Genomic DNA, 19,912 nt, shown 5'->3' with positions numbered 1-19,912 from the left:
TAATAATCGAATCCTCACGTTTTAGGACTCAATCTTAACGGTTCGAAGCGTGGATATGCTGCTTCAAATATGCTAATTAATTAGTGTAGACGATGTTTTAAAATATAAAATCAGTAGCTAACTTTGTCTGAATAAACTTATTTTTTTTTCGATTAATTTGGATTTTTGACCTTCAAAATATAGGAGGTAGTCGGATCCTAAGATCAAGAGCGCGATCTAAAGTTTGGACCCCGTAATGTTAATTTCACTTTTCGCGTATTTAGCCATATTTTAAGAACTTCTAAAGGAAATTGAGAAATTTTTGCGCACAATTATAAAATTCGTTTATCCAAAGGTCTCAAACTTAATGGCTTAATTTACTGCTGACGATATTTTCAGACAATAAATCAGACACAAAAACATACTTTCTCTGAATAAACATACCTCCTTTTCGACGAATTAAGATTTGTGACCCTCGAAGTTTAAGGGGTGACAGCTATCTGAGAAATATGGTCCCAATAGTTTGGTTAGGAGAGCTGTCCAAAGTTAGACACCCTTAATGTTAATTTTGCGTTTTGCGTATTTCACCATATCTCGAAAATTTTTTTAACGAGGTGAAAAAATTTTGCGCACAATTAGAAAATTATTTTATACAATAATTCCATGCGAAATATAACTTTTAGTAAATATTTATTATTTTTTATTGGTCCATTTTTTATTTTCTGTTCAGTATTTAACATTCGCTTTAGGAAACAATAGTGCTTGCTCATCTAAATAAGGAAATGCATCCCAATTGATGTTTAAATTCAGCTTTTTCAATTATTTTGAAAATAAGAGGGTTTTACTACAAAATGTAAATTCTTTAATTATCCAACTGACATTTGGAATTTATTTTTAAAAAGAAATAATTCTTTTTTTGTTTTCTGTATTTATTAGTTAGGGAAGTTTATAATCAATTTATTCAATCAAAATCATTAGATGGTTTGGTTGAGGAATCCACTTTCTCAATGACCTGCATGATGTGTTGTTGTGATACTTCATCGGATACTTAAGTGTTAAGTCACGTACTGACTCTAATCACCCAAGAGCGCAGCTGATAAACATGCGTTCGGAATTGCAGAACAGGCTCTACAAAACTAACGAAAGAAACTTGTTGATAGAAAATAGTTAGGATTGCTTATATACTGCAGCTGAAGAAACAGTTTTTACCCTGTTTTTTATTAACTCTGTCCTCTTGGTAAACACTAAATTTATTAATTGTACATTCTATGCTAGATATTTTTCTCAAACCGTATTCCGAAAATAAATAACAATCATGGTCTTGCTTAAATAATTTCTTAATTTTGAGAATTTAATTTTCTTTTGTAACAGATTTAAGAGGTCAATCGGTTAACGGACAGTTTTTTTTCCATTTATATTTCTGTAAAATACGTACTATCGCGTCCTTCACAGTAAGGATATTTTCTCGATACTGGTATTAAAACAATGTGTTTTTGGAACCAGGAAATGTATTTTAACATAATATACTTCCTTTTAATGGAACAGAAACACTTATTAATTCCTCTAACTGTATCTGTGAGATCTTACCTAGAGATTTTGTGAGTCTTGTTGCCCATACTTCAGTAATATCTTTACAGATAAATGGTTTAATGAAATCTTCCAGAGTTACTGCGGCTAATGAATTAACTCCTGATGACACTGTGCTAACCAGAAAAATATCAAAAATATAGGCTTGAAAAAGGCTTAGGCGAATATAGTTATAAAATTAAATAAAACAAGCGTTTAAATGTTTCAACATTGGAAATATTTACCTAAGAGCTCCGCTGAATATACCGGATACAAAAAGTCCTGGTATTCCTGGAAAAGCACCTAAGGTTTCCATGACAAATCTTGGAAATAGCTGAAAAAATTTCGAATTTAAAATACATGTATTGGATTTATTGATATGAATAATATTTTCTATCCTTTATTGTATTATGTGACATATCTACTACGAAATATTTATATGTTTATTGCAAGGGTATTAAACTTTTTTTTCCATGTAAGAGGATCACATTCTAGAATACCAGTTGGACAGTAGGTACCATTTATTTATTAGAACGAATTTGTAGTTCGATATTATACTTTTACATAGCATTTTATTGCAAACTAATAATGAAATATTTTAATTGTGGTCGCATAGTGGTTGACAGGTTGTAAAACGGTCGGTGGAAACCGTGGTGCCTGAAGGCATAGCGTTTGAGGACCTTTGCTTTAACGATATCTAAAACCATCACCTAAGCATCAGGACTAGTTTATGCCTCTTAACACAACTTAAGTTTTTTTTCTACTCAGGATATAGTAAGTGGTAAGTAATCTGATATGGATTATTTTTCTGAGATGTTGTTGAGGACAGCTACAAGTGTATTTAGTGAAGATTTAAAGAAAGCAACAACATATTTTTCTGTAAACAGAGTCTTCTAAAGAAAAAAAATAACTAAGAATTTCCAATTTTCAAAAAATTTTCCATTCAATATCTATTCAATTCCAGTAAGAAAGAAGGGTTTAAAAATTCAATAATATCGGTGTATTAGTTTTTAAGAAATCGTGTTCTTCGCAAGGATACTTATATCTAGATTCCAAAATAATCGGTTAAACTTTGAATCATATTATTGGTAACTTGAACCATATTACAGAGCGAATTCTCTTCAACCATAACGAGTAAAATGAAACCCATGTTTAAAGTTGAACCATAGTATCATGCAATCAAAACTAAGAAGTAAGATTATATGGATGGCTCAACTTAGCATCATTTAAAAATCGCAGCAAATTTGAATCATAATAGAGATGTCCGAACCCGAGACTGAACTATACACTTGAGTGGAATATATCAATCAATTGTCGAAATTTTGTGGTTGCCAATGGTAACTAGGTGTTCTATTAGGCGATTTTCATTCACGTCACAAGTAAAAAGTATTCCTATTGGCTGCTACTGCTAAAGGATTGATCATTGATAGATTTTTGGTGAACAGGTAAATGAAGACACGTCAACTTAGACATCTCTGTATGACTCAACACCTTTAAATTTCAAACAATCTAGCGAGTCTTCAAAGATCAGTTCTCAACGGTTAAAGTTTTAAGACTCTTAAAGGAAAAATTTAGTTATTATTGTTAGTTTAGTTTTTTTTTTATCTTAAATATAAGAGAATAGACCCATCTCTGATATTTTTCAACATAATATAAAAAATACAAGATTGGAAAATTTCATAATCTTAATTAAAGAAAAAAAATTTCTTGCCCTATAAAACCCATACAACTTTTCAGTTATAAAGTGTAACAAAGTAAGTGGAAGAAAATTTTTAGGTTTAAGGTTCGATTGACAAGCTAAACAATTCGGTAATTAGAAATTTACTATTAGAAAGAAAATGCTAATTAGTACAATATTAAAAAAATATAATTTTTCTTCCGATCAAGACGTTGTCTTTTCTACGAGATATTGTGAAAATCAGAGAGAAAAGTCGTACGACATAGACCATGCGAGTATGTTTTGCACCAAGTTTATCTTAGTGCCCATTTTGAAAACCGAAGCATCTAAAATAATCTACAAATAAATGTAAATAAATATATAAATTTTATTTATAATGCGATCAATAAATTTATCTTGACAGACAAGCTTTTTTGTAAACGTTCCCAGTATTACCCTTATTATATAATAGAGAAATCCTCATTTCATAAATATAACAGAGAAATACATCTTATGAAGCTAAAATATCGATTCCTTATGTATAATTAGGAATGTAAACTGATGCTCAAAGTTTCATAGCAGTAAAATATTATAGTCTAACTCTTGGCCAAGGTCTAACTCGCCATGGTCTCGCCAAGGTCTAACTATTCGCAATTAGATTGGTGTATATCAATTTACAATACTTCAAGTATGTTCTCATTACTTGCTTGCAACTTGAAATGGTATTACATTGTTAAATGATAACAGATTAAATATATCTACCTGGTCTGGAGCTTGAATAAGATTTGTCCCAATAGGATCACAGTCATGATAGAATGCATAAATGACCAGCCCGGAAAAGCCAGTGATCATAACAAGTAATATCAACGCAGGCAAGTTGATCCATAAACATCTAAAAATATGAAATATACACTTTTTTGTAACCCTTCTCGAATAATGCTCCACTGTCTATTGTTATTCTATATGGGTGGATGATTGATGTATTTCAAAATTAACATAACATTTATAATGACAATTTTTACAGAAAAAGTTCATTGTTATATTCAGAGGCGAAAATACATTTTAAACAGAGAAATTAAACCGTCAGGAAATAATTGAAACTTGTATTTAAGCCAAAACAGAGTTCCAGTTTAATTTTGAACACTCTAACAAATCATAAACTGATCAAACTTTGGATTTACGTTGCAGACTGGGGGCAGTGGTGAAGAAATGATTGAAACTTGCATTATCATCAGATATACACAGAAGAGCCATTACATTATGACCACCCTGCTAATAATATGTAGGACCACCTTCAGCCCTTAAAACTGTTAGCACCCGCCGTGGCATTGATACCACAGGGTGCTGATAGGTAGTCTGGGGTATCTGGTACCAAGCGCTCACCAACTGGTCCTGCAATTCCCTCACTTTGCGAGAGGGTAGTGTATCAGCACGAATTTGGTTTTCCAAGTAGGACCACAAATGCTCCATTGGATTAAGGTCAGGTGAATTTGGGGGCCAAGACATGACTTGAAAGTCACTGGTATGTTCCTCGACGATTCGACACTTATGACAAGGTGCATTATCCTGTTGGTAAACACCACCCCCCGCAGGAAAAACTGTTGCCATGAATGGGTGAACCTGGTCTGTAACTATGTTCAAGTAGTTTACAGACGCCAGGGATTGTTCTATGAGGATTATGGGTCCTAATGTGCCACATGAAAACCTGGGCAAGCCCATTGTTGTAGATGGAGGGTGGTCATAATGTAACGGCTCTTCGGTGTATGTAAGATATTTAAGTGCTCTAACAAGTTGAAATGTAATCAAGACGATAAAATTTCGTTTGGCGACAATTTGATTTTAAATTCTGCGTGTAGCGGTCAGAAAACGATATCCATTACCTTATCGAACTCGTATTGTCATCAGACATGGAGTCTTATAGATATTTGATCATTCTAGCTAGTCTGTAAGTGGTATATATTTTATACGTACCCTTGCGCACCCTTTAGACTGCCGACGGTTAAATATCTCTGAATCATCGCTTGACTTGCTGCATAGTTTCCCATCCAAGTAATATATCCACCGATCACTAAGCTCCAAAATGTATGACGAACTGTAGGATCTAAATCGAACCTAGAAAGAACAGATATATGTAACATATATAAAATTTTTTTTTTGTGTAAGAGATGAAATTGCTTATTTCACTTGATACAAATGACCGGAATAGCCTGGTTGGTAGGACGTTGGACTCGTGCTCGTGAGAATAGGAGTTTGAATCCAGTAGGCTGAATCCCTATGTACTAAATTCCCAAATAGCTCCAGAATCCCCTTGCATGAAATGGTGACTCGTGCACGTTAAATCAGACGGGGTCAAAAAGTTCTCCAAGTTCCCGTAACAAATCAATACCTCTGAGGGTACGGAATTGAATCGATGGTGGTTCAGGTCAGAATTATGATCCGCGGATGGTCAGGTCAAAATTATGGTTTTGCGGATCTGCGTATGGTTTAGGTCAAAATTATGATCTGCGGATGGAGGAGACGTCCGCATAAAGTGGAATGTGACGTATGTGTGTGGTAAAACTGCATTCTTGGCCATAGATGGCGCACTGAAAAACAAGAAGTGCTCCTTTTGCCCTAAAAAATTTGTCTGATTTCAAGCAGGCTTGCAGATATTTGCAAATGGCAGTTTGAAAAACAACAACTTGATGCAAATGATATTTATAAAGTCCTAGTTAAGGATAGTGAGTTAGAATTAAACTAGTAAAATCTTGAAAAATAAAGTTGACTTTAGTTTAGTAATTTTATACGAGTTTTTACAATTTAAACGTTAGGATAAGCATTATTTCTGAGTTAAATTTATACCTTTTTGATGATAATTTTTTAAATCAGAAATTAAATATTTTTTTCAAATTAAGCGAGAAAGTTGAAGCATTTTTGATAGAGAATGTTTTACTGTAGGGACTTTACACTTAGAAAAAATGTATGGTCAAAATAATCAGAATATGGTAAAATTTACCGTGTTTCTAGCTCTATGAGAGCACCAAAAATCTCGATAATTTTTTCCAAAACGCTTCGGTAAAGGTTTTTGTAAACTTAACAATAAAATATTGTGTTATTATATGTGATAAAATTTGATAAATACAGTAAAACTTGGTGATTTTAACATGATACTTTAAGACATTGGTTAAATTTACTTTTTAGTTTTCAATTTTTTATTAAATTTGTAGTAATGAGAACAATAATTTTGAAAACCATAATTTCCGGTAAACCATTGCCATACGAACGGAGAAATTACTAAATAAATGGTTTAAGCTCCGTATATTTTGATTTTACTTACCAGTATTATAGATTTTTGCTTTTATACAGTGTTATTTTTTTGATTTAATACAGTGTGATTTTACTAGAATTTTTTTTATATCCCCCATCGTCACACTAGGCTTATTCTTTAAATTAACATTTTAGGCACTTTTCCATTTCATCGGCATTGGCGATGAAGTCGCCAATGCAGAGTTACTGAATGCAAATAAATTCAAATTCTTTTTATATATTTATTTATTGAAATTTTTCAAGCGGCGTGCTTTTTTTAAAAAAAATAAATAGTTAAAATAGCCGAGATTGCTTGTGCCGGGGAAATGGAGAAGTACCTATTTTTACTGAAAATAAATAATGGGATGCCTGCAAGTGACGTAGAGTCGGCATGTCGTATCGTGGGTATCCTAATTCGGTTGTTAAGGTGTTGTTAGTAATTTTGCAACACGGTGATCTATAATATCATCAAATTTTATTGCATCCTAAACACACCTCCAAGCTAAAACAAAAAATGGTGTAAGTTAATGCATCTTAATTTTCTAGCACAATACCATGATACAATTTAAAATGAGCTATGGTCCAATTTAGCACCTTATTAAGATTTGAACAACATAATGGTTTAAGGCTGAACTGAATTTTCTGAGTGTGCTATTAAATCCAATATACATTGTTCCTTGTGTTTCTCATCTGTTGTCAGCATGGGTGCAAAGTATTGCATCAGAAAATTATCGTTTGGATATTTTTGAGCATAATTATTTTTAGCATTTTTTTTATTCCATTATCACATCGTTTGCATGATTCTTATTGAATTCTAATCATGAATTGAGAGTTCAGTTCTTGTTTTTGTTCTACTGCACGCAAGAAGAGCTTCTGTTAGTTTTTTTTTATCGCTTTCAAGGTGAGCTTTTTTTTTGCGATAAATATCTGGCAATTGTTTACTTAAAGTAGCTAAGCTGAAAGTTTCAACTAAGCTTTTAACAAAGGATGTGTATGATATTTCAATGACATACGTGTTTGATTCAAAACTGTACGTAGAATTATAAGTTTTTTTCATATTTACCAATATAACAGTGTATACGATTCGATATAGTATATTTTATAATAGTATGTAATATGTATGATAAACTAATATGTAAAACTAACTTTGTTATCTCGGATAATCGAGTTGGTAAAAAGTAGAGAACAAGTAAAGTAAAGAGAGCTACAAACATGGTCAAATCTTTTGTAAGTTTAGACCTAAAACGCTATTTTTCGAAGCTCTGTCGTCAATGAAAATAAAAAAGCCATAGTTTAAGTGCCTTACCACTTGAAGCAATGTGATGATATTAAACTATATAATCTTGCAGTGAAGAATTATATGGGTTTTAGAACAAACAAATAACGTAAATATTTTAAAAGTAATTAAACTTTTTTAAAAATCACCAATTTGGTGACCATTTTCCTTTTATATGAAAATCATCAAAATCACTACTTTATTCTCAGATTTTGCAAATTTTTATGAGCCCAGATGATGCAGCATTGGAGTAATTTTTTAAATATTAAGAAACTAGACCACAAACGCTTTTTATTTTCACAAAACTATTGGTTTTTCTCCATAGTGACGTTTTGCGCCATTTTAAAAAGGCCATTTTAAAAATAGCCAGTGCTCTCCTTAGTTAGGTTAAACTTGATATAACAGTCATGAGTAACAGTTGCAAACTTACATCAGTTATAAAAATAGCATATTATTTGTAAAAAAGCATCTTTTCATATTATTACGGAGCTTTCGAAAAACAGCCGTGTTGAGTTGTTTAAATAAAACTTAATTTAAAAAAAAATTGGACTTACTTAAGAAATTCTATTCTGCCTCCTTTCAGAGCCCGCTCCCACACGACATCAAACCCTCCTATGTCATAAGTTCCTTTAATCAGAATGACTAAGATAGATATATACATCATTATGGATTGAAAGAAATCCGTCCACACAACTGCTTTCATGCCACCCTATTCAAAAACACACAAAAATTTTTTTTTTTTAAAATATGGATTGACTCCGTTTTAGAAGAAATGCATCTGACAGAATACAATAAAATGTTAACATATTTTATCATAACGCAAGCACATATAAAACAATCATATTGAATTCATTTGTTATAATAATGATAATAATAGCACTGTTAGAAATTTCTCAGACAAAATGGTTAAATAACTATTTGTTGTATTACCATATTCAACAAAATTAGTCAAGTTATCATAATAAAGGTGGTATTCAAACTGTTAAATTTGAGAAAAATCGCTTATTGATCATTCCATTTTTTTCACTCCAAATTATGTATATAGTATGTAGAAAAGCACGGTACTTGATTTGTTTTCTTAAATATATAAAATATTAAAAAGAGCAAGCAGACATTGATTTGTTGTTAATTTTAAGCAAATCTAAACAATTATCATATTTTAGCTTTTTTCTGATTACATTTGTACAAGTAATACATTTACAAGATGATTGAGTTTGTATGGATAATATCCTGCATGTATAAAACTGTTTTTATACTTATCATTATTTGAAATTTTGTTTCAAAACCAACATTTATTTTGTTATCAGCATGTTTTTTTTATACATTTGCAAATTGATTTCAAAAAGTAAAGTGTTTTAAAAGAGTAAAATTTCACAAGTGTTTAGTTTTTTGTAGTTTTGGATAAAAACGACGCTAACCATATACAATATGGATTTTATTTTTAATTTAATTGTCGGGTATGAAACCTAAATTAAGATTTTTAATGATAAAACGATGAAAAATCTTCATTCCTCTAATTAAATATTTTAAATACATTTATTTTTTAGAGGTCAAAAGGTTCTCAATTACCTTAAACATTATACATAAATTTAGGGTACCGCCGAAAAAAGGCTAATTAATTTTAGGGTTCCGAAGCCGAAAAAAATTGAGAACCGGTACTCGATAATATTACTTTTTCCTAGAGACTAATTTTTAGTAAAAGTGTCTTAGCCATTGTAGGGAAAAAACATTTCACTTTAAGACCGCACTTTAAAATTTGAAAAATCTAAAGTAAGTTAAAATTTTATTCATGAATCTTTTCAGATAGATTTCTTCAGAGGTATCTATCTATATGTAAAAAAGAATCTTCCAGAAGTTTACTCAAGAGAAAAAAATTCTAAATCGGAGGTTTGTATTCTTCACTTTTCCTTTTCATGATGTTCAAAGTGATGGTAATTTAATTTTTGTTAGCCGTTAACTATGTCCTATCCAATTAGCGTTGAAGTTTTGAAAATATTCTCTAATGCAGATAATTTTCATTAGGCAAAAAAAAATCATTATTTTCGATTATTGAAGAAATTTTTAATTCTGTGGAAATATTTTTGCTTCAGCTAAAGTGATTAAGAAGAAATAACAATGTTTCAAAAAATTAAGCTTAATCTTTTTTGAATTTTAAAAATCCTGAATTGCATATTTTTATCAACTAAAATACTATTAGTATCAAGGAAAACCATACTTAACGAATTAAACTTAATAGTTTTGAACATTTTATCGAGATATATATAATTTGAAATAAATGTAAATATTTTTAGCAGCTACTTACTATACTTGTGTAGAAAGTGCAAACTAATCCAAGGGATATAATAGCTGTCCATAAGTTTATTCCAGTAACTGAAAAAACCAACAATTTATGTAATGTGTATTTTTGTATTTATGTTCACTAACTTGACTTTCAAAAACTAAAAGTGGAAAAATTATTTAAATTGACTTTTTATGACTTAGTATAAACCTTAATGAACTATAACTTCAGAGAAATTCACTCCCAACCCAAATAGTTTTTTTCGTTAGTAAAGTAGTACAACTAGTGTAACACGATAGAAGGTTTATAATATTAATTAGATTTTAAAATATTTTATTATAGATTAATATAGTATTCAGTGTTATATTACAGTATTTTTTACAGCACAGTATTCAGACTTATTAGAGTATTCAGTTTTTTAACATTTTACAAATTGCTTTCATTAGCACGCATATTTTTGTTTAGTAATAACAATAAAAAAGAACCGGAAAGCTAAGAGAACCTTAAAAAGCAGAAATTTATACTTACCAATGTCCAAGTTTGGTCTTACCAAATATCCTCTGGGCATGTTTGTTTTGCGCTTTACACGCTATTTTTTTTAGTTATAATTTAAAAATGCATATTGACTCAAAAAAGTATGTTTTATAAATTTTTCAAAATACTTTAAGGTTTAAGCAGTTATCAATAATTATAGTTAGTAACGCGATGTTTAAACGAAAATTGTGCAATCTCTTAAATATCTTTAAATGATCTTCTAGACTTAGACAATTGAATTTTGGTAAATAAAGTTTTTCAAAAGGTACTGCAACATAAGGAAACTTGGAATCCACAGAATTAAAAAAACGATATGAAATTTTTTTTACTTTTGAAAACTCGTTGTAATTATCGTATTTTCAGGGTTAAACTTAAGTACACTTAAAAAAAAAGGATTACATGTTATGCTAATAAACTACTTAACTAATTCTAGTTTATTTTGTTTCTATGACCACGAATAACTTATTGCTAAATAACTAGATGAGAGAAACTTCTTATTCTTTAGAAAATTCTTAAGGACTAACATGTCAGGTTAAAACACCTGGCTGAAAACAGTTTTTCAAAATTAACCGTATATATAGCATTTTTATTCAGATCAACTGCCAGTGAAATATTTTCTAAATTTTTGAAAATATGACAAAAAAATACAGTATCAAATAATTAAAACAGTCAAACATTGTCTTATGGTACTTTTTTTTATAAAAAAAATTAAAATTAATATTTATAAAATTGTTGTGATGGACGCATTATATGATTAATGGTGTAAACCTCTTGGATAAATAAATAAGTAAAGGCTGCACATGCTATTTTGGGGATCAGAATGTTTCTGTCAATATGTCAAAACATATTTAACCTATATTTCAACCCTCACCTACATGCTGAGGGTCAGGTACGGCGATATGTTTATGAATTGAGAAATTACCCTGTTCTTATTAGGTATCAAAATATAAAACAATTATCTACATGTCTAGAATTTAAGTTTTTAAATCTATTTTCTTTTATTCTACAATTCACACAGAGTATTTCTTTTTAACTACTTAGTAAACAGAATACGTGATTTACACAGTTAAAAAAAATATTTGCGTTTTGTCAATTAGTCTTTGCTTTTAATTTTATCCGAAGAATAAGTAATGAAAGAAAATTTTTGTGAAAGAAAATAACACAGACATTTCCGAATGTTTTTTATTTATGACTTCTAATTAACATTCAGTTACATTCCTTCAGTTTTTTTTCTTCAAATTGTAAAGAGATACTTTTAACTGCGTTCTAAAGAAAAGTTAAAATTATTGTTACATTTGCTTCAATTAAACCTTTTTTAAATTTTCTGAATAAAATATTCTTCTTTTACAATAGTTTCCCATTGCTTTTGAAAAGTGCAAAGGGAAGAGCTTAAATAAATTTTTTATTTTGTAAATTCATTCAAAATAAATTTTTAAAACCATTAAAATGAATTGGTTAGATTTAATAAAAAGATTCTACAAAGGTAATGGAGGTCTCACCTTCTGACAAAGCTAAAGCTGGAGCATACAAGACAACAGGCATATACATCATCTGAAATATACATAAATACAATCAGTCATGTCACCGAAACAAGTTTAAACATTAATAGGAATATGATATAATGTTATAGTTGGCATAGATTAATAAATCATGTTGATAATTTATTATCTGGTTAATTTATGATTATCTGGCTTATACCTGGATTATAAATCATTTTGCTAATTTATCCGAAGGAATAGGAATTGAGAAGAAGAGTGTTTGAAACTTTTGTCCCCTGCATGTATCCTTTGCATAATACTATAAAGAAGATTTCGAAATGATTGAATTTAAAGTTTTTCAATGTCATATATTAGTGTCATCATTAGTGTCATTTAAGACACTAATGCCTTTCTTAATTAAGCTTCTAAAGTCATTCTATCAGTGTTATATAATAGAGCCAACTCACATTTACTTAACATTGGAGAAAAATTAAATATTTCAATGATGAGTCAAAATTTTTAAAAAATGTTAAATTCGCACATGCAATGAAAAAAAAGTTATATATTTTTTTCCATTTTTCTTGCTTTGCTTCATTAATTTATAAACAGAGAAAAAATAACGTTAAAACTATAGAAAAATGGTAAAATTTACCGTGTTTCTGGCTCTATGGGGGACAACAAAAAGCTCGGTAGTATTTACCGAAGCTCTTTGGTAATGATTTTGGTAAAATTAACAATAAAATACGGTTTTATAATATGTTATAAAATTTGATAAATGTGGTTAAATTTACACATTTTATCACGATAACTCAAAGCATGGCATAAAAACCATTAATTCGGTTAAATTTACTTTTTAGTTTTGTATTTTTTACTAAATGTGTGTTAACTAGAACTAAAATTTTCAAAACCAGAATTTCCGAGTGACCGTTATCATATGACCGGAAAAATCATCAAATGAATGGGTAAATATCGTATATTTTGATTTTATTAACCAGAATTATAGCCATATAGAACAATAATTTTACCCGAATATTTTTCTCCGTTTATTTAAGTTCACTTTATGAATTTTAGTTAATTATTGCACGTTGATAATTTATTACTACATGTTATTTCTTTATTAAAGCGTGTTTTTTTTATCACTAAATGTTTTATTTATGCCTATATCTTTTTTAACACTTGCATGCATTTATTAATACATGCTGCCTGTTTATTACATCAGTTATTCCTTTAAATCTACCTGTTGTTTAAATATTGAAGCACGCTTGATTAATTACTAAGTGCTTTTTTATTTTCATGTATAACTAAATATTAATTTACACGTTAATTATTATAAGTTTTAGAAGAACGTATTATAAACATTAAATACATATTTTTATTTATAACTACATTTTCATATTTTGTGTCATAGTTTCGGATTTTGTATTATTTCTTTGAGTCTTCTTTTTAAAACCGTTTTTGTTAGTTTCTTTTATTGCAGAATTAAAGCTTCATATGTTGTGAAAATTCTGATCGAAAAACCATTCAAACCATTTATTTAGCAATTAATGGAAATGGTTTTCCGGAAATTCCATATTAGTAAAAAATTGACAAGTGATAAATAAATTTAACCAAATAAATGGTTTTTATGTTGTGCCTTTAGGTATCATGAAAGTATTATCAAATTTAGCAAATTTCATCACAGACTTTAAAACATTTCATTGTCAATTTTACCGAAATCATTACCGAAGGGCTTTAGTAAAAATTACCAAGCTTTTGGGTGTTCCCATAGAGCCAGAAACGCTATAAATTTTACCATTTTTTACAGTTTTGACCATACTTTTTTTCTAAATGGGAGTCCAAAATAGCTAAAATGAGATTATGTCATTAATTATTTTTAGTAAAACTCATTTAATGCAGTTTTCATAAGGTAATGTATTTTTGTCTTTATATTAAAAAGTTTAGCTAGTTTATAATTTTCTTGAAAAAAAAAACTGTATTAAAACCATTATTTATAAGTGTTTTCCTTAATAAGTTTTCTAACAAAAAATCTATATATTTCTTGACAGTTTTTTTTTCAAAATATTTTGTTTGATGTGACCGACATGAACTAATCTCTCAAGATTCAGAGGCTGTGAGACTTTGTTGACATTTCCAAAAGAAAGATTTTTTGGTATTGGTTAAATATCAATAAAAAAGGTTCAATCATTTTTTTAAAGTTTCAAATAAGACTTACGCGAGATTTCAATTAATAAAAAGCAAATTTTCTTTGAGAAGAGTAATTATTTGACTTTTTGAAAATCTTCTTTTAAAATTCAAGAAAAGTCAAGACTTTGAAAATTTTTTTCAGGACTTTTTTATGCACCGAATTCCGCTAATAAAAAAATAGATTTCCAAAATATTTGTTCGGATGAATGAAAACTGCTTATATTATCTCTTGGAGTGTTTTTAAATTTTATTCTTACTTAGAATTTCAAATCAATTCAAAAAATTAATAAGTAAAATGTAGAAACACTCTCAATTAAAAAAAAATACGTAAAAACTTCGGAAAAAGCTGAGAGAGTTGAAATAAACAAACAAACAATAGAACAAAGTTTTAATCACATTAATTTTACTGATAAAAGTAGTTTATTCATTTTAAATCAATTTTATAGCAAATAAGCATTTTAATTATTACTCTATGCATATAATAATGCATTACTATACATTCTAATTGATTAGATTAATGCTACTGTAGTCATTATAGAAGCATTATTTTAATCAATGATTAATGTTACTGTAAGGCACTGTTAAACTAAAAATCGATTTAAATAGAAATTGGTTCATTATTTTTTTGTGGAGATTTCAGGTATCTACGTAAGATTGGTTTAATGTTATTTTCTTCGAGTTAATGGTTTAACTTCGACGAGAACAAGGTTTAATTAGCATCTAAGATTACCGAAAAAGTTTGTTCTATTTTGTCACAGTATAGCGATAAACTAGAAAATACAATTAATCCTCTAGAATTGTATTATGAAAAAATAAAAGTACTGTAATAGTGCTGTATTGTAAATATTAGGATTTTAATTATTTTTTTATTGACACACATAATGTTTCAACCTTCACAGTTTGAAGATATTTAAAAAATGGTTTTTAAGAGACGAAATTACACACGTCTATCTATTTTCTATGAATATTTCTTTCCGAAACAGATTCTTTCAGCAACAGATTAGAAAATTTAGTTTACACGAAAAAAAAAGCATTTCTCAGCATTTAATTAAGAAAGGACATTTTTTGAAGAATTTTGTATGAATGATAAGATTGAAATGATTTGATAATGTAGACCGGAAATAAAACGTTCACTCTTCTTAGGACTGGTTTACAAAACAAAGTAAAAAAATTTTTTTGATGCTAAATTTAGCACTTAAACTTATTTTATTGCCATAAACATAGCTATTTCTTTAGGCGGCTTCTAAAAAAGAATACTTAGCAATAAAGGTAAAAAGAAAGCAAACAAACATTGCGAATAACTGTTAATGAAATAATAGGAATTTTTCTCTCATATACGATATCCCAATGTTTATGATTCTAATAGCTCAATCCTGACTAATTATATTGGAAGTAATAAAAATATTTATGACTCGAGTTCGGACACTAAATCGTATTTCGTTTGAAGTAACATGTCGACGACTAATGCGTTCGACGCAATCGGTTACAAAAACTTCGAAAGTAAAGAGGTATCGCTAAAATTTTTTAATTACAGAGCACTAAAATGTAACTCAATAATAAGATATTATAATATTGTATGTATTTATATACTAAATCGTATTTTCTCTGTATGTCGACGACGTATATGTTCGACGGAATCGGATGCAAAAGCTTTGAAAGTAAAGAGGTATAGCTAAAATTTTAATTGAAGAGCGCTAAAATATAACTCCAAAATCAGTTATTATAATAATATATGTATTACTGTACTAAATCGTATTTTGTTTGAAGTAATATGTCGACGTATACATTCCACGGAATCGGGTTAAAAAGCTTCAAAAGTATTTTATAAGAGGTATAGCTAAAAAAATTTAATTAAAGAGCACTAAAATATAACTTCATAATTATAATATTGGGTGTACTAATGTACTAAATAATATTATGTCCGAAGAAATATGTTGACGACGTATACATTCCAGGGAATCGAATTCCTAAGCTGCAAAAGTAAAGAGGTATAGCTAAAATGTTTTAATTAAAGAGCTCTAAAATATATCTTCATAATTATAATATTGAATGTACTAAATAATATTATGTCTGAAGAAATATGTTGACGACGTATACATTCCATGGAATCGAATTCCTAAGCTGCAAAAGTAAAAAGGTATAGCTAAAATGTTTTAATTAAAGAGCTCTAAAATATATCTTCATAATTATAATATTGAATGTACTAAATAATATTATGTCTGAAGAAATATGTTGACGACGTATACATTCCATGGAATCGGATTTCAAGGCTTCAAAAGTAAAGAGGTATAGCTAAAAAAATTTCAATTAAGGAGTGCTCCATACTTCAAAGATTACTCCATAATAAGTTATTATAATATTATATTACATAATAGACATAATATTTTATACTAAATTTTTTATGGCATAATAAACCATTATACAATTTAATCGAGAATGTATTGTTATATAATAAATTTAATTATACTAATAAAGTTATGGCTATAATATACATTCAGTACAATGCAAACTTTTAAAAAAAATATATTGTTAGTAATAAAAATCTTTATGACTCGAGTTCAGACATTAAACCGTATTTTATTTGAAGTAATATGCCTAGGACGTATACTCTGACGGAATTTAATTCAAAAGCTGTAAAAGTAAACAGGCATAGCTAAAAAGTTTTAATTAAAGAGCGCTAAAATATTGCTTCATAATAAGTTATTATAATATTGCATTACATAATAGGCATAATATTTCATACATACATTTTTATGTTATAAACAAACCATATCAAATCATATAAAATTTTATCGAGAATATATTATAATATAATAAATTTAATTATACTCATAAAGTTACAGCTATACTATACATTCAGTACAACACAAAGTTAAAAAAAATTATACCTAATTGATACTCAAAAATTACCCCTACCACTCAATCTACCTGCTTTATTTTATTATTTCTTTTACAAACAAGTGTTATCAGCTAATTATCAATAATTTATCAGATTTAAATATCATAATATTTAAATCTGATGAATACATCATTGTGATTACATTAAATTTCAAATAAATCAAGAGCAAATTTGATCTGTATCATCCATAGGTTTCCTTATTTTGTTTATTTTAAAGGGTTATATAACAGCTCTTGAAATATGCTTAATCATAAAATATTTAGCCTTGAAAGGAATTTTGTAAACTTTCTACAATGACAGTTTTGTATGCCTATTAGTGAATTATTGACAAAATTATTGTGTTCCGTAAACTTAGAGGCTAAAAATGTATAAACATATTCTTATTAAATCTGATAATAATCATCGGAAGACAATTTTATGCAAACGTCTTTAGGAATAATTGGTAAACATTTTATTAAAATAATAAATTTTTTGAATCCTGAAGAATTATGTTCAACCTTAGTTCGTTTCCCTCTAATTATGTGATTATAACTTTTCATAAACAAATACTTTCAAGGCGAATTCCAGAACTTGCTCGATATTTTTGTTTATTTTCTATTTTAATAGCTTTGGAGCATATACTTTTACGTTTTTATAATTTTAAAGTGCTTTATAAGGTTTGCACAAATGAAAAGAAGACACGTGTAAAACACTAGAAGTACAGTAGTGACGCATGTCAAGATTATATTAGGTGATAAGGAGCACCGTGCATAACTAGTTAACGTGAAAGCATTTAAAATGAATGTAAAGTTTACAAAAGACTCATCAGGTCTATATAAACTGATCAGCTTCCTGGAAAAACTAAAATAAATAAATTAAAAAAAGTTATTGCTGAGTTTTTAATAGAATATTTGAAAACTCCCTGAATTACCTTTTCTAATTTATATTCTGAGAACAGAAATATATCTGACAGATATTCTGTAATCGAAATAATAAATTTTTTAAAAACAGCTTGAAGGGTGAAGCGGTGTGAACTGAAAAAGATAGTAAGGCCACAACTACCAGAATATGGTGAAATTTACTGTCTTTCTGGCTCTATGTAAACGCCAAATAGTTCAATAGATTTTACAGAAGCATTTTGGTAACGATTTTGTACAACAAAAAAATATGGTTGTATATTATGCGATAAAACTTGGTGATTGTGCTGCAATTTGGTGATTTTATCATGATAACTTTAGCATGGCAGAAAAACCATTAATTCGTTTAAATATACTTTTCAGTTTTGTATTTGTTACTGATGTGTGGTTATATGAACTATATTTTTGAAAACAAGAATTTCCAGTAAATTGTTATCATATAAATGGGTAATTTACCAAGTGTATATTTTAGTTTTATTAACCAGAATTATGATTTGTTTACCAGAATATCATTGCCATACTGTAAGGTAATTTTACTAGAAGTTTTGTTTCAGAATTTCTTTCTTCTATTAGACAGTTTGAGATTGAAATATTCCATAAAGCGAAATCAGTCGTTATAAAATTGCTTAAAAAAGTGCGTTTGGTGTCATGAAGTGTAAAGAATTCAAATTTTTATATATTAAGAGAATTGCTTTTTCCTTTCTTCTTAGACTGAACTTAAAGTTCAGTGGTATAAATTATTTTTGAAAGTTTTTCATTGATGATCTATATGTGACCGGCAAAGTATGAAATGCCTAGGCATTATATATAATGCCTGACATTTTTAGGCAAAGTATAAAATATGAGAAATATTACATACTTTGCCTAAGCATTATATATAATCCCGGATGCTATTTAGGCAAAGTATGAAATAAACGTCCTGATGAGGTTACTATGTAAATGATGTGCATGTTACTGTGAATGACGGAAATCGGTGGTTGTTGACTTTCACCGGTGAATGTTGACAATCACATAGTCGCTTTGGTGAATGTCCGAAATATTTATTACATCCGATTTGATATTAATTTATTCGTGGATATAATTACATTTATTCCATATTTTAGTACTTACTGACGATAGATTAAAAGAAACACCAGTGATCTTAAAAAACCATTGCCCGGTATACCCTACACTGATGTTTTTTTAAAGTAAAGGGCCACTGCCCGTTATATATTTGACTGATACTCCAAACACTGATGTTTCTTCTAATCTATCGTCAGTAAGTACTAAAATATGGAATAAATGTAATTATATCCACGAGTAAATTAATATCAAATCGGATGTAATAAATATTTCGGACATTCACCAAAGGGACTATGTGATTGTCAACATTCACTGGTGAAAGTCAACAGCCACCGATTTCAGTCATTCACAGTAACATGCCCATCATTTACATAATAACCTCATCAGGACGTTTATTTCATACTTTGCCTAAATAGCATCCGGCATTAGATATAATGCCTAGGCAATGTGTGAAATATAAATCATTTCACTCTTTGCCGGCTAGTTTTAGGCATTATATATAATGCCGGATTTCATACTTTGCCGGTAACATATAGAAGATGACTTCTACTTTCCTTTAAAATAGTTAAATATATAAATTAAAAACTTGAAAAGTAGTGAGTATGTTCTGACGTGACTTAGATTGAAATATCTATTAAAATAGTGAGTTCGTTTTTAAAAATATATATTTCTAAATTAAGTTCCTTTTAACTAATAGTTAAACTATCATCTTGAAAACAATCTCCGAGATCTAATTAAGAATAGAAAAAACGTAATAGATAAATATTAACCAGTTCATTAGCGCAAAATCTTTAGACTGGAAATTAATATTTTGGTGT

The 19,912-nt window shown here is 28.7% G+C and overlaps 1 protein-coding gene across 3 annotated transcripts in view; it reads right to left on the bottom strand.

Moving 5' to 3' along the window:
• LOC107444065 (sodium-coupled monocarboxylate transporter 2) overlaps positions 1-19,912 on the bottom strand; it is a 78,690-nt gene that overhangs the window by 7,563 nt on the left and 51,215 nt on the right. For all 3 annotated transcript variants that reach the window (XM_071178821.1, XM_043045342.1, XM_016058136.4), the window contains exons 4-10: positions 12,075-12,126; positions 10,066-10,133; positions 8,318-8,472; positions 5,174-5,314; positions 3,965-4,094; positions 1,791-1,879; positions 1,567-1,682 (exon numbers count right to left, since the gene is read on the bottom strand). In XM_071178821.1, the coding sequence (XP_071034922.1) occupies positions 1,567-1,682; positions 1,791-1,879; positions 3,965-4,094; positions 5,174-5,314; positions 8,318-8,472; positions 10,066-10,133; positions 12,075-12,126 (751 nt within the window). The remainder of the gene's footprint in view (positions 1-1,566; positions 1,683-1,790; positions 1,880-3,964; positions 4,095-5,173; positions 5,315-8,317; positions 8,473-10,065; positions 10,134-12,074; positions 12,127-19,912) is intronic.

Source organism: Parasteatoda tepidariorum, chromosome 3 (assembly GCF_043381705.1).
Source record: "Parasteatoda tepidariorum isolate YZ-2023 chromosome 3, CAS_Ptep_4.0, whole genome shotgun sequence".
NCBI classification, from domain to species: Eukaryota; Metazoa; Arthropoda; class Arachnida; order Araneae; family Theridiidae; genus Parasteatoda; species Parasteatoda tepidariorum.
Note: the sequence above shows the minus strand (reverse complement) of the source record. Positions and strands in the feature narration are given on the sequence as shown.